At 37.5% G+C, this 21,062-nt stretch overlaps 1 protein-coding gene across 4 annotated transcripts in view; it reads left to right on the top strand.

The window, feature by feature from the left end:
* OPA1 (OPA1 mitochondrial dynamin like GTPase) overlaps positions 1-21,062 on the top strand; it is a 95,015-nt gene that overhangs the window by 31,213 nt on the left and 42,740 nt on the right. For all 4 annotated transcript variants that reach the window (XM_053667206.1, XM_053667209.1, XM_053667207.1 and 1 more), the window contains 14 exons: positions 229-282; positions 3,675-3,779; positions 5,376-5,462; positions 6,715-6,828; positions 11,181-11,261; positions 11,392-11,466; positions 12,015-12,086; positions 12,169-12,268; positions 12,600-12,730; positions 15,566-15,638; positions 15,736-15,808; positions 16,733-16,848; positions 17,705-17,769; positions 18,777-18,853. In XM_053667206.1, the coding sequence (XP_053523181.1) occupies positions 229-282; positions 3,675-3,779; positions 5,376-5,462; positions 6,715-6,828; positions 11,181-11,261; positions 11,392-11,466; positions 12,015-12,086; positions 12,169-12,268; positions 12,600-12,730; positions 15,566-15,638; positions 15,736-15,808; positions 16,733-16,848; positions 17,705-17,769; positions 18,777-18,853 (1,223 nt within the window). The remainder of the gene's footprint in view (positions 1-228; positions 283-3,674; positions 3,780-5,375; positions 5,463-6,714; positions 6,829-11,180; positions 11,262-11,391; positions 11,467-12,014; positions 12,087-12,168; positions 12,269-12,599; positions 12,731-15,565; positions 15,639-15,735; positions 15,809-16,732; positions 16,849-17,704; positions 17,770-18,776; positions 18,854-21,062) is intronic.

Below are 21,062 nucleotides of genomic sequence, written 5' to 3'. Positions count from 1 at the left end.
AATGTTGCTTTTTAAGGTTTTTACTTAGTGTCAAATTTTGATGAGCTATTTTTATTGATGAATCCAGTTGTTTTTTACTTTCTTAAATATTTGATTTAAAATTTGCTTTGATTAAATACACATGCAAAGTCAGCTTTTACTCTTAAAAATACTTTTTCAAAATTTTAACTTTTGTACACTCTATATCAAACTAATTCTACTTAAAGTTAATTTATTTTAAATATTTAGGTGTCAGACAAAGAGAAAATTGACCAACTTCAAGAAGAACTTCTGCATACCCAGGTAATTCTGATGAGTGAAAAGAACTAGGGACGTTTTTACAAGTTGATGTGGAAATCTATTTTTTAACAATGCAGAATTTGGATTGGTTTAATGATAGAACGTTATTCTCAATGTATGCAAAAAATGCAAAAGCTAATTGAGAAATAAGGAACAAAGAAGGACCTTATAAATGTGGTTGAGTCATTTATGTGTGAAAACTTACTTTTGAATGAATTTTGTGCTTCTAATTTTTAAGAAAAACTATGGAAAAGTGAAAGTGGCTTGTCTTTATGTAAACCTATGCTTGCATTTTTACATTTATAGGCTAATTAATTTAGGTAACAGCTGCTAATTAAATCAAGTCACAGTTGCATTTACCATTGTTCTAGTGAGCTCTCAGGAACTTTTTCCTTTGCTTCTCTAAAGCCCAAAACCAATCAGATAAGTTTTCTAAGGGTATTTCTGGCACCACTTTGAAAAGCTATTATGATAATTGATTATAAAATTATTATTTTTTTTCAAGATCTGTTGTTCTGTGCAACATACAGAATAGGTAACATTCTAGTACAAAATTGCCTCATCACCCACTTCATTGTAGTTATTCTACATAGATAAAAATAATTTACAATATTTAAGATATTTTTAAGTTAAAAAGACTTATTATTTGGGGTCTCTCATTGTAGGGGAAAAATACAGCATCTGGTAATCTAGATGAAATTAACTAGTATATTTTGAGTCGCAGGTTTCCTTAATATTTGTGAATTGATTCTCACATGTTAGAATTGCCTGTGCTCTGGGCATAATCGTGTATGTATTTTTAAGCCTTCCTAGCCAAGCAGTTTCAACCTGCAGCCAGAGGCTAAGAATCATTGGTCACAGTGTGGTCTCTGGAGCAGTAGCATCTAACAAGTAGTACTTGTTAGAAATGCAGATTATTGGCCCCATTCCAGACACAATCAGAATCTCTGAGAATGGAATCCAGCGATCTTTGTTTTAAAAAGCCCTCAAGTGATTTTGATACATTCTTCCATTTGAGAGTTACTGGTCTAGAACTTCAGAGGACAGCCCAGTAGCACATCTCTGTACACTAGCTACAGAGTGGCACCTGTACCAAAGAATGGTTTCATCCCCAGAAATTTCATAGATCCATTATTAATTTCATATTTACAAAGAAATGAGCCAGAGGATATCCTGCCTATCACCCTTATAACATTCATTGATATTATCCCTTGGACTTGTGTTCAGTGATAGTTGATAGCCAGTGATCATTGATGGAAACACTGTATGGAGAATTTATAGTATAATTAAACCTGGGGTTATCTATACCAGTGATATCCAATAGAAATACAATGCAAGCCACATGCATAATTTAAAATTTTCACATTCCTATGTGAATAGGAATGCGTAGAATTGATTTTAATAATAATGTGTTTTATTTAACACAGTAAATCCCAAATAGTATCATGTAAACATGTAATTAGAATAAAAAATATTAGGTGCTTTATTTATTTACTTACTGAATCGTAGAAATCTGGTATGTTTTTTACATTTAACAGCACATCACAACTTAAACTGGCCACATTTTATGTGCTTAATAGCGGCATGTGACTAGTGGCTCTCATACTAGACAGCAAAGATCTGATTCTTAAACGCTGCCAGAATTTTGTTATATACAAGGTCTGTCCAGAAAGTACCCAGCTGTGTACTATGAAAAAAGAGACATTTACTGAAGAAGATACAAGAAACATTGTACATATAGGACAGTGACGCCTCAGTCTCCTCCAAAGTAGGCACCTTGGGACCTCACTCAGTTCTGCCAATCACCATCAGCTGCCCCATTGTATTTTCTGGAATCTTATTGACAGTCTGAAATCCCTTCCCTTTCAAAGGTGATTTTACTTTTGAGAAAAGTGAGAAGTCACAAGGCACCACCAAATCTGGGTTGTAGGGTTGCTGAGTCCCTGGGTAATTTGATGTTTCACACACACAAAAAACCCTCTGTACAAGGTGTGATGCATGAGTGGGTGTGTTGTGATGATGAAACTGCCAATCACCAGTTGCCTGTAGCTGGGACCTTCCAAATCATCTGAATAGTTTCAGGGGAGGAACATCCAAGCTTGGCCACACAGTACACATGCTCATTCAACAGTGTCTACCACCCCCACTGACTAGTACAGTGAAGTCATCATTGTTCATGTATGTGCATTCCAGTCCACTCTCCTTGGCTGCCAGGTTATATTGATGTCACACAAACATTTTCATTAAAGTAACAGTGGTTGGGCTTTTTCTGGATAGACCATATATACCACTATTATTATATACTATTACTATATATAAATGATTAAGTTCTGTTAAAAAAAAAGGTGTATAGTATCTAATCTATAGCTCTGTTTGTTTCATACTATAAACTACAATATTTGTTTTTCTTTAATTTGGCTTAAATTGGACATTCTCTGAGGATAGAATCATGATATCCTGTTATCTACTATGTCCTCAGAAGATTACAACCTAAAAAATAATTCTAAGAAATATATTCCATTATAAAAGGCATGATATTTTAAGTTGAACATAAACATTATGCTGGTTGTGGGATGGAATAATTCTTAATAGTTTTCCAAACCTTGTTAATGTTTAGAGAAGAAATGATAATGTACAAACTGAAAAAAAACAATTATCAAAGGATCACATTTATTGAAGAAAAGTGTGTAGCCAAGCACATACTTCAACAAAACAACCTGCTTAAACATATTAATTCTTCTTAAATTCTGTTTTTATATCAGCATGTTAAAAATTAATGTGTAATCTCTGGCCACAGAAGTTTACCGAAACTTGGAAGAGTTTGAGCCCTTGACTCAGACCTCTGTTGAGAGCTCTGAGCCTTTGCCTCACACGAAGGCTTCAGGAAGTCAGTGCAGGTGACACAGCCGCTAACGGGCCTGGCACACAGTGCATGCTCAGGTACTGTGGGCTGTTACTCTGTTATATCACTCAGTGCAAACACAGAGTCATTTGGGGGATGGGAAGGATTTGAGTTTTTGTCAACTGTCCCTATGATGAAGACTTAAAATTTTGGTGTAACAGGAAATACTGCTTCATGAAACTAAGGACAGTCTTCTTCAAATGCTTCCATTTTTAGCATTTTTAAATAATTTGATTTCTTCATTATAAGTAGAATTTTCCATGTAAAATGTCCAATTATAATAGAAAATTATAATGAGTTTCAGTTTGTATAAGATAATTTTCATAATTTATTTTATTCACTCAATACTTTAATAGGAGCTTGGTAAGTGAAATAATTTATTTTAAATAGGAGATATGACTTCACGATTTTGGAAGCTTTTAATTTAGACTTAGTAATTGTTATTTATTAACGCATCTTTTTCCTATTTAGTTATGGTATTATTTTGTTTCAGTTAAAGTACCAGAGAATCTTGGAACGGTTAGAAAAGGAGAACAAAGAATTGAGAAAATTAGTGTTGCAGAAAGATGACAAAGGCATCCATCATAGAAAGCTGAAGGTATTTTAAGTTCATGTTCATTTGTTGTCGTTCTCAAAACTTTGCCACTTGACACTGCGCTTCAAGAATACTGGTGTGTGAGGCTCACACAGCATTCTGTCCCCCTTTTCCTTCTCGCCTGGTCTCCCTCAGGGCTAGGGAGGGAGGTTCTCTTCCTGCATTAGGACAGTTTACAAATTGTAGTTTTTGACGTTTGTTTTAAACTGTGCCCATTAAATCTACATACTTTTGACAGTCATTTCTTGTGAATCAGTTTATTTTCTGAAATGCCTAGTTTTGCCTTTAGGCCCATTTCATTTCTTTAGCTATAAAATCAGAATTCTGAGTGGACGGACATTTATATATGACTTACCATCATTGCCTAACCAGTTCTTCCAGAGTGAATGATTAGGCTACTTTCCTCGGTTTTAAGAAAGTTAGTATTTTCTTCTGGAAAGTTCCTTAGGCATTTAAAGAATTTTTGCAAAATCGTACGCTGGTACTGTTACCAACATATTGGTAATTACCAATATCAGTAAGTTAAATTTTGTTATTGCTCACTAAACCAAGCTGTATGTGCTAAATTTAATTGAAGTAATTCTTTTAACTTCCATATTTATAAACTGGATTTGTATGTAGCAAAACTGCATAAATCATGGCACATAAATTTGGTAGCATTGGTCCAAAGAAATGTGATTGTAGTTTAACCAACACATATTAGTACTTCTGACTTTAAATCATGACTGCATAAAACAAATAAATAGCATGTCTTCATTTATAGATTACGCATAGTAGTTGAGAAAAGTTATGTCCAAGTGTTAATATATTTTGAGAGCTTATCTCAGAAACAGCATTTTCTGTCATAAAATTAAGTGGCAATGAAAATTTAAAGAATTTTTTGTTTGTTTTTCAATGGAGGGATAGTAGTTGCTTCCCATTTATTATTTCTAGGTGTTAAGAGATGAAATCAAATACTTATTTGAACCTTGTCATTTTCCAGGTGCCATGTCCGATCCCATTCCTCTGTACAGGGAGAAACAGTGCAGAATGCCCAGCCCTGGTGCCCGCACAGTTTAGTCTGCCCAGCTGTCAAGCACGCTTGTCGGTGCTCACTGATTTAAGAGCCCTTTCAGTGGTTCTTTCTCTACTTCAGTGCTCTTTCCAGCTTTTCTTCCCTGTGCCACCCCCCCCCTCATTTATCTCTGTCTCTGTATCTGACACATACACTACATTCCAGAGAACATGATTTCCTCTCAGTTAGTCACCTGACCTCTTGTTTGGCTTTTATGGTGTTAATGGTGTGCCTTTGTTGGGCATTTAATATTAACTTTTCAATATTAAATAGTAACTTCCCTCTTTCACTATTTAATTAGGAGGTTAGGATATCCTGAATCAATGTACTTTAATAATCAGTGAATCTCTAAATAAAATAAATTGGATAAGAAGAAATGGAATTTTATTCTATACTATTTTACTATGAATATATTTACATACTTAGAAAAAACTACAATGATTATGCAAAACCATTTTGAATTTATCAACTTTTTTCTCTTGACACATCCATGGTATTTTTTAAATGTTTTTCATTGTTTAATATTAATGTTTTTAACTTTATAGAAATCTTTGATTGACATGTATTCTGAAGTTCTCGATGTTCTATCTGATTATGATGCCAGTTATAATACACAAGATCATCTGCCAAGGGTAAGTGAAAAATTAATACATAGTGAATTATTATGCCTATTGGCAAAAAACACTTCAGGTTTTAAAAACGTTGTGTGTATGTATATGCATACAAGTGGGGATTCCCCAAAACACCCAGAATTTATTCATAAAAAATTGTATATTTATTCTTACATGTTTAAACTTCAGTCACCGTCAAAGTTACTCTCCATTTGAGGCAATACACCTATTAAGATTGTTTTTCTTTTCTACTCAAAACAGTTTTTGAACTTGTTGACTTTGATGCCTTTTAGTGCTGTTTTGTTTCACCTCTTCAACGTCAGCAAAACGTTTACCTTTGAGGACTTTTTTCATCCAGGAAAAAAAGTCACTCAGGGAAAGATTAGGTGAATAGGGAGGGCAGGCATGGGGTCCATGCCATTTTTGGTCAAAAACTGCTGAATACTCTGCTCAGTGTGGGGCAGGTGTGCTCATAAATCACCCATCATGAAATGGGCAAATGCAATGAAAGAGTCTTCAAAAAAATTTCACTAATGCTGAATTCAGCCTCTCACAACAACACCAGCTGGCACACTGATACAGATGGGTTCCTAGAGCACTCACCTAGCAGGGGAAGCCTGTACTATAAGGGACCCATCCTCTGGAAGACAATTTCAGTTTTATTTGGGTCCCCTTCTCATATACATACACACAATTACATACACATGCATATATACACACATAGACTTAATCAGAGACATACATTTTTACCTATATAATATAAATGTATTCTACATGATGTCTTAAATATTGAATGTTGTTTGAGTATTTTGATACATTGAACTTATTAACATTTATATGTAATAAAGGAAGGCTATTAGATATTTGGCATTATATATTCATAATATCCCTCATATTAGAGTAACTGAGCAGTGAATTAAATTCGGCACATGAGTGAAATTTACACTCATAGAATTGAAAATGTCTTTGTAAAAGAGTAAACTAACTATGGGAAAGAATTGTAGAACATGAATGATTTGGTTTTAGAAACAGTGGTTTAAATTAATACAGGTTTATAATAAAAATTTGGGCTATAAATGGATCCAATTCATGTTTTCCTATTTATATTTTCAATGTGCATACATGTATCAGCTATCATTTTTTTCATGGATGATACTGTCATTTAACTGTAGATATTTTAAATGACTAAAAACATCTCAGCAGCATCGCAAATTTATTTAAGTGTACTCAGGTATTGAATAACATGAGTAAATGTGACTTGTTGTGTGGTGAGGTCGTCGTGGTTGGAGATCAGAGCGCAGGAAAAACGAGTGTGTTGGAAATGATCGCTCAAGCACGGATATTCCCCCGGGGATCTGGGGAGATGATGACACGCTCTCCTGTGAAGGTAAGAAAACGGGCCATCCAAGTGGCGTTCTTAGGAAAGGAGCCGCTTTGGTGAGCTTTGTTTATTGTGTTGAAGAATTTTGACTACAGAAAGAATTGACGCGTGGCATTTGGAATTATTCCTGTTGTGGAAATCAGTAGGAGGCCCAGCCAGCAGGCCAGTGTGACCGGAGCTGAGTGAGTGAGGAGAGAGTGAGGGGAGGAGAGGACAGGCGCAGGCTCTGGTTAGGCTTTCGGAGTTTACTCTGAGGAAGAAAATGAGAATCTTGGAATGAGAGTAAGTAAATGTAGATAATTCCCTGGCTTTAATGTAAAGAGAGTAGAGAAATGGGACAGTAGCAGTTGAAATATGTTGGGTCAGTGGAGTGTTTCTGAAAATATTTACATGCTATATGTAATGCCATAACTGGGGGGAAAATGATGCAAGAGGGGGAACAAAGAGGGAACAGAGTCACTGAGGTAAAAGAGGCTGGGACTCCGTGTACAAGTTGTCCACATATAGATGCACTGACAATTCATCCATGGTCACGGGAAGGAAATCCATGGCTACAGTGTCTTTCATTCACAAGATATTTATTAGGTGCTGATATTTGCCAGCACTGCTCTGGGAATGTGCCAGTGAACAAAACAAAGACTTTTGCCATAACAGAGGACAAGTTCTATCAGAGAGAGATAAATAAGACACATAGTAAGTGACTAAGTTACATAGTATGTTAGAAGGTGGTAGGTGTGCAAAAAGAAAACAGTGGAGCCAGGCAGTGGGGATGGTGGTTCTAGGGTGTTGGTGACTACACGGGGAAGTGACAGTTGAACTTAGCCTTGGAGAAAGTGAGGGAGGGACTTGCATGGCTGTCTAGTTGAAGAGTGTTTTCATACAGGGAGAAAGTTAGTGCACAGCCTCTGACCAAGGTGGCGATTATGTTCCAGGCCAGTGTGACGGGAACGGTGAAGCGGAGTTGGGTGACGAGATCCGAGGATCAGCGGGGCACGGGGAGGGGAGGGGTGGCAAGGGCCTTGTAAGTCATTGTGTCAACTCTGGTTTCCATTTTGAATAAAATGGGAGCCAGTGGAGGGTTTTGAGCAGAGTAACGTTACTTTTTAAAAGGGTCACTATGACTGTTCTGTCAAAAATAGACATGGGCCCTGACCAATGTGACTCTTTTGGTTGGGGGGGGGGTCATCCCACAAAGTGAAAGGTCACCAGTTGGTTTCCTGGTTGGGCACATGCCCAGGTTGCAGGTTTGGTCCCCAGTCAGGGTGCGTATGAGGCAACCAATTGATGTTTCTCTCTCACATTGATGATTCTCTCCCTCCCTTCCCCCCATCTCTGTACAAAAAATAAAAGAAAAGAAAGAAAGAAAAGAAAAGAAAAGAAAAGAGACATAAGCAAGAGAGGTAGAACCAGGAAGTCCAGGTAGGAAGCTGTTGGACCATCCGGGTGATACTTGGACCAAAAAAGTAGCAGTGAAGGTGATAGAAAATGGTTGAATCTATTATGAAAGTAAAATCAACATGATTTTTTGACATTTGAAATGGAAAGAGAGGAGGTTAGTTGTCAGGATAGCCTGAGGTTTTGGGCCAAGTAAGTTAAAGCATGTCATTGGCAGGGGGAAGTCTGGATTACAGTGAGTTTGCTTTGGGGAAGAAAATCGGGAATGTTGGGCTTGCTAAGGGGTGTTAACCAATTAGTGGTTGGGTATGCAAGTTTGGAGAGCAGTTTGAGCTAGACACTTCAATTTAGGAGTCATAATCAAATATCTGAAGGTATTATATAAAGCCATGGTCGCACTGGATAGGACCGTGGTTGTGAGTAGAGAGAGACAGAACGAAGGATTGTGTCCCAGGCACTCTAACATTAAGAGATTGAGGGAGGTGGAAACAGTGAAGGAGCCTGCAAAGAAGAGCCAGTGTGGTAGGAGGGAAACCAGAACAGTGCAGTTGCTGTCCTGAAAGTCAGGGGAAGAAAATATTCCGGAGAAAGGAGTGACTGGCGAGGTCAGTGCTGCTGATAATCAGGGAAAATGAAGACTGAGAACTGATTATTGAGGTTATAGTAGAGGCAAGCAAGTAGAAATGTGGAAGTTTCCTTCTGATTACTTCCACTTCATCAGTGGCCTCAGAACCTAGATTATCAGCTGTTAAGTAAAGAGAGGAGAGAAGATATTGAAAATTGAGTAAAAGGAGTGTGTGAAGTCTGTTCTAGGCAACGGTGAGTTGATAAGAGAAGTCGGGATATACTGGGATTGCTGAGGGGTACTGACATCCCCATTAAGGTCCATGGTCACAAACTTAAGAGCGAACTGTATGATTGTTTCTTTTCTTTCTTTCTTTTTTTTTTTTTTTTTTTTTTAGTGCAGCTGGTGGGTATATTATAGGGTAACTGAGGAGTTGGAAAATTGGTGTCACCAAGAATGAATGCCAGAGTAGTGGCAGAAAGCAGGCAATGAGACTGATGCTAGAATCTTTTAGAAACAGAGCCTGTTCCTAACTGCAGCCGGCAGTCCGGTGTGATTCATACAGAGTGCACATTGGGGATCTGACTGTGGATCCAACCATGTCGTGTTGAGCTCGTTCTTTTCCGTTGTTCAGGGAGCGGTTTTCATCTGGTGTGCCACGAGAATTTAAAAACACGCGGTACCTGTCCAGTCAGGGGCACTGACCTCTTTTCCCTCAGATTGTCAAATAAAAAAATGACAAAACAATAGCCATCTGGCTCAAATGAATCAAAATTATACCTGTTTTTTTTTCAGGTTGACAAAAAATAGGTAGTTTTCAGTGTGCCACAAGATTTTAGTAATTAGTTTATATATGCCATGAGAGGAAAAAGGTTGAAAATCGCTATTCCATGGTGTTGATTGAAAGTAGCACACTTTACAGATCCATTTTATACTGATGGGCATTTGGGATGCTTTTAATTTAAAAGAAAAAAATGAACTGACCACACCCCATATCGTGCTCTGTAGACTGTAACAGCACTGTAAACCAGCCCCCACATTGTACATTGTGACCAGCACCCTAGTTGTAGTGGCTGTGATGGTGTTGTATTTTAGGAAGAGCTCACTTTCTTCATGCCGTGTGGACAGAGTGCCTGGAAACCCACAAGGCTGGTTTCTTTCCAGTTCGCCCTCACTCCTCTGGGGTTTCTCAGGACTTCTCTTCCGTGGTAGACTCCGAACTCTACGTTCTCTTCCCTGAGGACTGCTCAGCGTGTTAGCCTCGTTAGCAGCTTCTTTCTACTTCATTCCTTAATGTGCAAATACCTTATATGGAAATTGTGTGCAGACTAGGGTTTGGAATTTGGAGATTCATTTCTGCTGTGCATTTTTGTCTGGGTTCTCTGGGTCTTTGGCACCCTAAATTGTGGCTGCTTGAAAACCCTGCTTCTTCAACCAGTGTAACTACTGTAAGTCTTAAACTTTTCTCCCAAGCTGCTTTGTGCCACAAATCAGCAAATGCCATGAGGGAAAATAGCTGCAGGAATATGCCCCCCAAATCCTTTGGGGTCTTGAACTCGGGCCACATTGCTCTCTGGTTCCTTTAAACAGCTGGTTTTGGTTTGTTATCTAGCCTGTTTACCTAATCTCAGTAGAGGGAGTTGTGTTTTAAAATCGGATCATTATAGTGAAGCTTGAAAAGTTACACCTAAAAAATCAAGGAATGTGAAGTTAAGAAATGGAAACCGCTGACTGTTAATCTATAAGTCATTAGGGAGTTTCTTGCTCAAACGATGCTCCTTGGGTAAAGGCCACCTCAGCTCTCCTGTAGTGAGTACCACTTTCTTCCTTGGTACCGTAGGTTTTGCTACACTGTCCCGATATTTGTATATATCTGTCCAAGAATGAATGTGTGTATATGTTTATTTATTTATCTATCTGTTTATTTATTTATTAAGTCTAAACCAGAGACACTCACTTCTTCATGTGTCCCCACCTACAACACTTGGCACAGTTATCTCTTCAAACAGACGTTAAATAAATGAATTGTCCTTTACCTAAACTTGCATGTGAAATTAAATGCGAGATTTTCGATTGATAGTTTTGTGTTCAGTACTTTATGCAACACTGAATGTGACACAAGAAGGCAGCAGCATTTTAGGTCATGAAGGATATAAAGTGGTCAGCAACCTTGTTGGGCAGTCGCAGTATATGTGACAGATGTGTGGACAGCACAGATGGAGAATTCTGTGGTCTCCGTGCTGCCGTGTTGGCAGCCCCCGGGATGCTCCTGATGTGTGGAGTGTGAAGGGGCGCCTGGACGCGTGCAGCGCAGCGGCCCTGTCTGTACTGTGTAAGTGCTGTGAGAACTAGTACAGTTTGTCACTCATCATTACAGCTCAATTTCTATTAATTTCAGGTGACTCTGAGTGAAGGTCCTCACCATGTAGCCCTGTTTAAAGATAGTTCAAGAGAGTTTGATCTTACCAAAGAGGAAGATGTAAGTAGCATTCATGTGAGATTTGTATGTGTAACTTTATAGCCTGCATAAACTTATACAAGACAACTTAATGGAATATTTGTTAATTGAAGATCTTCTTAGTAGGACTTTGTTGTTTTTCTGCTCACAGCTTGCAGCACTAAGACATGAAATAGAACTTCGAATGAGGAAAAATGTGAAAGAAGGCTGTACTGTTAGCCCTGAGGTAAGTGTTGCAATTCATTTCAACAGTGTTTTATGGAAATCTAATGGTAGTGATTTGAAATAAATCATGGTTTGGCATTGACATTTAGATTGCTGCTCTTCCAAGATAAGAGTTTTTAAAAAAATATTCCAAATAATGTGTCACTTTGTGGGGAATTATCTAGCAGCAACACCTGGGAACATTTTAGGAACCCACACTCTAAGGCTCCACCCAGGACACACCAAATGATAAATTGAATTTGGGGCCCACCAGTGTGTTGCTACAGCTCTCCAGGTGATTCTGATTAGCCCTGAAGTTGGAGAACCACTGCTCTAGTCAAGTCTCCTAATTTTACACACAAAAACCAGGGAAACCTAGAGAGATTTAGTGGCTTGCCCAAAATATAATGATGTTTAGGATCCAAAAAAATATTACATTTTTTTCTGAGCACCACATCTGAATAGATGAGGTATAGAATTTTCAGGATATGTATGACGAAAGAATACCTAACAAGCTTTCTCCAAATTAGTTTTTTCTTTTCTCCCCCCCCCCCACCCCACCCCGCGTAGACCATATCTCTGAATGTAAAAGGCCCTGGACTACAGCGGATGGTGCTTGTTGACTTGCCAGGTGTGATTAGTGTAAGTATATACAGAACTTGTATTTTATCTTATTCCTGTTGTGGAAAACATTTATAATGACAGTTAAATTTTTTTCTTTAAGACTGTGACATCAGGCATGGCTCCTGACACTAAGGAAACTATTTTCAGTATCAGCAAAGCTTACATGCAGAATCCTAATGCCATCATCCTCTGTATTCAAGGTAAATCTTATCAAAAGAATTTAATGGCACTGATAGCTTCCTCTAGCATTCCAGGCTTTGCAGTAAATATGCAGGCTGTGTAAACATACAAGACAGATATGTTTTACCATCTCTTACTTACTCATTTTACTAGTAATTGAATTGAGATTGGGGGTACTTTGATAGATTTCACTGTAGTCATCATAGAAATTGTTATTGGCTAGTATATCTTTTCATAGCAAAGAGGTATTAAGAAACTTCTCCTTACTATAATGTAGACACAAAGATGAAGCTTGTGGGAGTTTTTAAAATCCACTGTGCCATTACTAAGTGTCCTTTTTAATTTTTTCAGATGGATCTGTGGATGCTGAACGCAGCATTGTTACAGACCTGGTCAGTCAAATGGATCCTCATGGGAAAAGGACCATATTTGTTTTGACCAAAGTAGACCTGGCAGAGAAAAACGTGGCCAGTCCGAGCAGGGTGAGGCCAGCAGATTGTCTGTACAAGCTCCCGCTGTGACGGGGTCTGTTTGTAAATTTTAAAAAATCCTTATGGAACACTTTACGGATTTTTCTTGGTTCTCTGTAAAAACAAAGTATTGGAAAGTTACAGTAAAGTACTTAGGTACAATTTTGAGGTATGAATAAAATTCCATAATTATAGTTAATTTGCTTTACAAATACTTAAAACCACTCATGTTGCATACTCTAAATAATTTTGTATGCTGACATACAGTCATTAACCTTATTTGTGGTGCTTCTCTTTTTAAATTTTCTGATTGTTCATAAATTGGTTTAAAACTAGTGATAATATATCTGAGAACAGGCTCAGACCGGGGCGGGGGGGCAGACGACAAAAACTGGTGACAATACAGATTCCTTTTGGACTTTATGCCCTTTTTTTTTTTTGACAGATTAACATCTTTCCTAACTGATCAAAGACTGTGTCAGATTTTTATATTAGAGAAGGCATTAGATTAGATGCCGGGTGTCAGCATTCTTATCTATACTCCAATGCCGAAGGAGTGTGTGCTTGGGCAAATCTTGCTATTTTTCCATAGTTAGTGCACAACCCAGCCAGTGATTTTCAGCTGGTGTGCTGCTGCAGGCACACTGGTATGGCACTAGAAATTTTAAAACATGCAATACTTGACTATTTAGTCAGGGGCACTGACATTTTTTAACTTATATTGTCAAATAAAAAATAACAATAGCCAATACAACAATTACCATTTGGTGTGACTTAGTCAAAATTATACCTGTTTTTTGGCATGTTACAGAATTTTCATCATTAGTTTATGTGTGCCATGAGATGAGAAAGGTTGAAAAATCTCTGGTTTAGGTAATCACTAGGATCATTTCTGTTTCCGCAGTTCTGTGACTTTGACTTCTGTTCATAGTGTGGTCAGTGTTCTTCCTCTCTGCCTCTTGTAGCAAGGAAAGAAGTTTCTTTCAAGGTGGCATGTATAAGTGGTACTAAGGTTCAGGCCTTGACTTGGGTCATGCTCTCTCCTTAATTGTAAAGGTATAAGGTGCTCTGGTTACAAGTGCAGAAACTGTAGCCGGATTGCTTGGTTTCAAATTCTAGCTCTACTCTTTTTTAGCTGTGTAACTTGGATAAGTTATTTAACATCTTAGTGCTTTAGGCTCTCATTTGTTGGAAACGAAGATGTTAATGTTATGAGCTTATAGTTGTGAAGGTTTAATGAGTTAAATATTTGTTTTAAAAATCGTTGAAATAATCCTTGGCACAAAAGTGTTATATACATGGTGGCTGTTGTCTGTTCTCATTGTTGCCATATCTTTATCCCTCATAGAACAACTTTAGATATAAGTGCTCATCTCTCATGCTACTGCTTAGAATTTGTCTCCTTTCCACCTGAGACTTTTTGAGACTGTGTCTCTCCGTTGGGCTTCCAAGACAGATCACTCCTACATTGACTGATTGTCTAGAGGACCCGCAGGACTAAAGCACATAGTCATAATTAACACCAAAGATTTATTACAATGAAAGAAGACAAAGGAAAGTCACACAGGAAAAGACACAAGAGATGATGTGTAGAGGAAACTAGACTCATGTTTTCCCAGTAGAGTCACAGAGGACATGCCTAGTTCCTCCAGCAACAGGTTACTCGTTAAAGACTCAGCACCTAAGGTTTTATTGGGGCCTGGTTTTGTGGGCACCCTTAAGTACCAAAATTCCAGGCGCCCAAAGGAAAGCAGATGTTCAGCATAAACCACACTGCTTGCACAATGAGCTACTGTTATTTAAGGAAAGTTTTATATTTGTAGGGAATTGTTTACTAGCTAAGTTCCCAGATACCAGCCTAGGACAAGCAGGCCTTTCTAAGGACAGCAGTCTCAGGCCTGTTGTGCTAACTCTTTTAACTCTATGACCTTTGCTTTGCCTTATATTATGGGTGAGGCCTGCTGTGGCAGTGTTAGTTCTGGTATGGACAGGGGGAGAAATGAGGTAAAAGCAAATTTCTGTGCTTTTTGTCCATCTCTTCAATCCTTTCATTTTTTTTTTGTCCTCTTTTCCAGGATAGTGGGTCTGTATTTCTTTTGAAATGCAATTGAAGCTTATATAGCAGGCCTTTTTTATACCAGAGTCAGCATCAGCTCAGGGATGTGACCTGTATTAGAGGAGGGATTCTTACATTAGTAAGTCTTCACCTGAATGGGCTCCTGGAGTAGGAACTCTGACATCGTGTGAGTGATAGGTCTCTGTGCGAATGTGCATTTTGGGGGGAACAAGGTCTGTAGTTTTTGTTACATTTAGAAAAACATTTTCCACCCTAAAGGAGTTGAGAACCCATGGATTCAAATATTTTTTTAAAAAAGCTTTTAAAAAGAAGAAAGTTCAACCTGGTTAGACTTAAGATATTTGAGGAAGAATATGGGGAAATAATAACAGCTACCATTTATTGAATCTTCTGTACTCCTGGCACTGTGTTAAGTATCATTATCTCTTCTAACAACCACTTTGAATAAGTCATAGTGTATTTAATGCCACATAGCTAGTTAAGTGGCTGAGTAGAAATTCAAAGGCCTAACTCCAAAGCATTACACATTACTGCAGGTTTTAATTTTAGTGCTTGTGTTTTAATGATACATTTTTAATATACTAAAATGAAATGTATTTAGTTTTTGCTCAAATAGCAACTGAACTGCATTTTAATGTTTTGTATAGATTTACATATTTAAATAAACATGTATATAGCATTATTAAATTTGCTTTCTAAATAGTATATAATGTTCTTTAAAATTATGTAAACCTTCATCTCACATTTATTCCTCTCACTTTTAAAAACAGATTCAGCAGATAATTGAAGGAAAACTCTTCCCAATGAAAGCTCTGGGTTACTTTGCTGTTGTAACGGGAAAAGGTATGCAAAGACGGATCGCCATAATTGAAGTTTTCGTTGTTTTCAAGTGATGAGCATTAATTTTCTTAGTGAGAACTTCACCATCATCTTTCCCTAGGAAACAGCTCTGAAAGCATAGAAGCAATAAGAGAATATGAAGAAGAATTTTTTCAGAATTCAAAACTCCTAAAGTAGGTATCCTGTCTAAAAATGTAAAGATGTTATAGTGAGGGGCTAGTTTAAACTATTTTTTACTTAAAAGTTTGTTTATAATTGTTAGTTTGACATTGACTTTCCAGAACTTTCCCCAAATGCTGATCTGTATCTACTGAGTAAAGTCCTCTAGCTACTCTGACAGGATGCGGAGCAGATCACCACAGGGGACAGCACGTGCGGACCTAGCAGACTGGCCCTGGTAGTGTGGGCAGTGAAAGACCGCGTGGCGGACACCTCCGAAGCTGATTGACTTTTAAAGTGATTTTTAAAAAACGAACACATTTTAAATACATTTAGCCTTTTTGCTTATAATATTAGGGAAGGTTGAAATGGGACTGGAGATGTCAAAGGGATATCCCTAAATAGATATTGACAGAAATGAACAGAAAATAAATAAATACTAACAGAAAAGCAAAAGGTAGAGCTAAAGAGCGACTGATTTATAGTAAAAGTTTACATGTAGAGAGTCCCTTGAAGTGGAAAAGTGTCTGCTCTATATTGGCACAGTAAATCAAGGTAGTTCTTATAACCTCAAGTATTATCCAGTGGAGCTGGCAAGCGTATGGAACTGCTGTCCAGTACAGTACAGCAGTCACTGTCCTTGCATGTTTATTTAAATCTAAATTAGTTAATGTCAAATAAAGTGAAAGCTTCAGTTCTCAGTCACACTAGCCATACATTTCAAGAGCTCAGTAACGCTATCTGACTAGTAATGCCTGCCCTATTGTGTAGTTCAGATATAGAACATTTTCTTCATCACAGAAAATTTTATTGGACAATGTTGGTATAAAATGTATACATGGCCATACTTGGTCGCTTACCATAATGAGCACATTCTCAAACTTAGTGTAGCCCTTTCACCATTTTACGTATACTTTAACTCTTGTTACTTTTGACAGGGCAAGCATGCTAAAGGCACACCAGGTAACTACAAGAAATTTAAGCCTTGCTGTATCAGACTGCTTTTGGAAGATGGTACGAGAGTCTGTTGAACAACAGGCTGATAGTTTTAAAGGTAAGTTGGGTTTTTGAAATGAGGCAACGTATTTAGATATTGCATTACCTGGCAGGTTTAGGCATCCATCAGGTTCTTTACTCCCTTTCTTTAACAGTTGTGTTTGACTTCACTTACTATTAGATAGTATGTGGAAAGTAGAAAAAATACAGTCTTCGGTTGTAGCACTACAAGAACAGGATTTTTTCTTTCAGAGGAAATATTGCTGGGAGCATGTAGGAGTTTAAACACATTATAAAGTTTACAGTAATATATGGGAAAAATGCTTAGTTAACCATAGTGAAGTCAGAGTCCCCCTTTAAGGAGGAAAGAGGAAATGTATTAGGAACCAGAGCAGCCCGTGCTTCAACTCATTCCTGAGTCCTGTACTTCCTGCTCCATGGCTTCCGTAGTTTCATTTGATGAGAATGTACATTTCTTCTCTTTTCCCATTTAGATATCCTACCTATTTATCCCATTTAGTCCCTGAGCAACCTTGTAAGTATTGTTATTATTCCCATTTCACAGAAGAGAAAATTGAGGCACAGAGTAACATACCCAGAGTCACACAGAAGCAGACCCAGGAGTTGAATCTTAGTGGTATGAACCCAGAGTCCATGCTCTTAGCTGCTATCCTGAACTGCCTCAGTTAATGTGTTTTGTGGATTGAAAATAGAGAAACTAGAGTCAAGAAGATCAGTTTGGAAAATTTGCAGTAATGAGGTCTGAGATGTTGAGAGCCCAGAGTACTCAGGAGCTATAGGTGCATACCTATATTCAGTTAATGCAGGAGAGATGCAAGGTAGCCTTTAGCTTAGCCACTGCATCTGGGGAGAAAGACAGTCCTCAAACTTGAACATCTTTCCTTCTTCCTCAGCAACACGTTTTAACCTCGAAACTGAGTGGAAGAATAACTATCCTCGCCTGCGAGAACTTGACCGGGTAACATTTGTGCACTTCATGTATTTTGAGTATATGTAATCTGGAGATTTTCAGCTGGCGTGCTGCAACAATTTTTAAAACATGCAGTACCTGGCTATTTAGTCAGGGCACTGACCTCTTTTCCTTTGGTGTCAAATCAAAAAATGACAACAGCCAACACAACAATAGCCATCTGGTGTGAATGAATCAAATTATGCCTATTTATTTGGTCAGACTGACAATGCATTTTGGGCATGCCACAGAATTTTGTTCATGAGGGTTTGTGTGCCATGAGATGAAAAGGGTTGAAAATCGCTGGTCTGACCCAGTGTCGTGCTCTGACAAGAGTTATGTTGGCAGGTGAAATCTGGTAAGCTGAATTGCTTTGGCTCTGACGTGATTACTAATGTAGAGCTGCGAGAATACATTTCCAGGAGCAATTACCATTTCTGCAGTAATTTAAATTGTTTTTCATAATATTAAAACATAATTAGGGATCGTGGGATGTCAAAACAAGCATTTAAAAATATTTTCTGAAATGAATGTTTTTAAAGGTCTTGGAGAATTAATGTATTTTTGTAAAGGTAAACTTTTAAAATTATACATCAGCTTTTTTACCTTTTCAACATTTATTGTGGAAGAATATACTTTAATTTAGTGGGATTTAAATTCTGTTTTTTCTTGATTTTAAAATGTCATTGTTTACAGCATTAGTTTACTAATACACTAAATTAATATATAGTGATACTTTCATGTAACATTTGTATGAAGAATTTATCTGAACAGATGTTATATGAAATTAAGTAAATAAGGTAGACATTTGTGTCATTTTCTTTGTCCTTGTCTGGAGATTGGGATTTTTAAAAAACAGATTAGGATACAAGAGTATTACTTGCTGGTCATGTGTGCTTCAGACCTGAGCTCCTCCTACTTGTCAGAGGCCTTCTCTTTGTTGTCTCTGCAAATCATGGCAGCGCACATCGACTGTCTCATGAAAATCTTACTTACCTTGTATCTGTGTTCCCCAGAATGAACTGTTTGAAAAAGCTAAAAATGAAATCCTCGATGAAGTTATCAGTCTCAGCCAGGTTACTCCAAAACATTGGTGAGTATTTGACCTTTTCTCAAAGACTTTACTATGTGAATTATAATGAAATACTAAAATTTGGATCGATAAGGCAGTGATTTATTGTAGCCTTGGCTCATCCCCCAAAACATAGGCAAGAACATAAAAATATGTAATTACTATTCTAGTCCAATTAACTACTTACATAGAATAAATTATGTACGTACTGTCTTTCAGAAGAGATATTCTGAAAAATAGCTTTATACTTTTTTTAAATCTTGCTTCATCTTAGGCTTTTCTTTACCTTTAATATGTTTTGTACAAATCACATTTCAAATTGAATCCTATTCAATTTTTTTAATAGCAAATACATGTATCCTTTTGAAAAACCCTCATGCAACCTTTCAAGACAAACTGTTACCTTCAGTTTATGTTTCATGTAAACTTGGGCACTCTCAAATGTGTTGGAGTGGGGCACTGTAGCCGAAATATAGCGAGTAAACTATGTCTACATAGCCTTGAGATTTTTGTAGTCATATGTTATTAACAAATTCCTTGTACATATCTTATCTCTCTAATGAAATTGGTAGTATTTTAACTAATTTATCACTCTTAGAGCATAATTATTCTTACTGCCATTCATTACAAATAATTTCCATACCTCTTCTGTTTGCTCAGTTGAAGATTATCAAAATTGACCCCATGTGGTACTGTCCAGTACTTAAGTTTGAATTCGGTATTACTAGTTTCCCCATGCTGGTGCCCTTTTTTCCTCAAGAGCGAAGCCTTTTCTTCTCTCATCAGGTAGTCACAATTGATCTTGATCTCCTCTTCATATTTAAAAAAAAAAGGGATTCCGATCTGTACTTATTGACTGATTAGATATAACACAACTTATCTTTGTTTTTGTTTGTATTGTAAGCCAGTTCTTTGGCTTTCTATAAGCCGCCAATTCATTTTTGATGTAGCAAGAGGTAGATGTGTGTGCATGTTCAAGGTCTGTTCAAAAAGTATCCAGCCATGTAATATGAAAAAGAGACATTTGCTGGAGAAGATACAAGGTACACGAAACATTGTGCACAGGACAATGATGCCCAAGTCCTCTTCAAAGTAGGCATCTTGGAACCCCACACAGTTCTCCCAGTTGCCACCAGTTGCCCTGTCATATTTTCTTGAATGGCATCAACAGTGGGAGATCTCTTCCTTTTCAAAGATGATTTTAGTTTTGGGAAAATCCAGAAGTTGCAAGGAACCAAATAGGGCAACTGGGTCACCTGGGTGATTTGATGTTTCACCAAAACACCCTGCACAAGATGTGATGCATGAGCAGGTGTGTGTCGTGGTGAAGCTGCCAATCACCAGTTGCCCATAGCTGTGACTTTCTGAATCATTTGAGTAGTTTCCATGGAGGATTGTTCAAGTTTAATGCAAAATTTTATGGAGATTCATTGCTCTACTTGCTCATTTTGAATGTGACAGAGACATAGTACACATGCTCACTCAATGACATCCACCATCCCCAGTGACTAGTATAGTGAAATCATCATTGTTCACTCATGCACGTTCCAGTCCACTCTCCTTGGCTGCCATCTTACATTGATGTCATGTAAATCATTCTCATTATATTAACAATGGCTGGACTTTTTCGGGACAGACTGTGTATGTGTATTGTGTGTGCATGTGTGTATACTCAGAATGAATATAATACTACTTGCCTTACTTGGTTGTATGAGGATAATGTACATAAAAAGTGATTTGTAAACTGTAATAACTAGTAATGCTATTTATGGGAGAAAAATGTGCTTCTGTACATTTCTGCATCATCAAATGTCATGGATGGTTTTCACGGGACAGATCAAGTCTGAAATCAAAGTAAACCAGCACTAGAGCAAATCTCCTTTATTTCACACATAGGTGGCCGAGGAGAAAATTATGAAGGGACAGGGAACCTGTACTGCCAGATTGCCTGTTGAGATGCAAGGGAGAGTACTAGAACCTCTGGCTGCTAGAGATTTATTCTGTGTGCTGCTATATCAGATGATTTTATACATTTTCATCATTTCCCCCCAGGCTTTATAGCTTAACACAAGCTTAGATCAAAATAGCATGTCCTAATCTTAACTGTTCATGCTACATTGAATTCAACTGCAATGAACCCAAAATGTTTTATTTTTGTGACATAGTTGACGCTATGTCTTGTATCTTTCTGCTGTATAATGCCTGATGTGATATTTTACAATATGTGCCT

This window comes from Artibeus jamaicensis, unplaced genomic scaffold (genome assembly GCF_021234435.1).
Source record: "Artibeus jamaicensis isolate MK-2021 breed Jamaican fruit bat unplaced genomic scaffold, CSHL_Jam_final contig_466, whole genome shotgun sequence".
Taxonomy (NCBI): domain Eukaryota; kingdom Metazoa; phylum Chordata; class Mammalia; order Chiroptera; family Phyllostomidae; genus Artibeus; species Artibeus jamaicensis.
The sequence above is the reverse complement of the archived record's forward strand: the minus strand, read 5'-3'. Positions and strand labels throughout refer to the sequence as shown.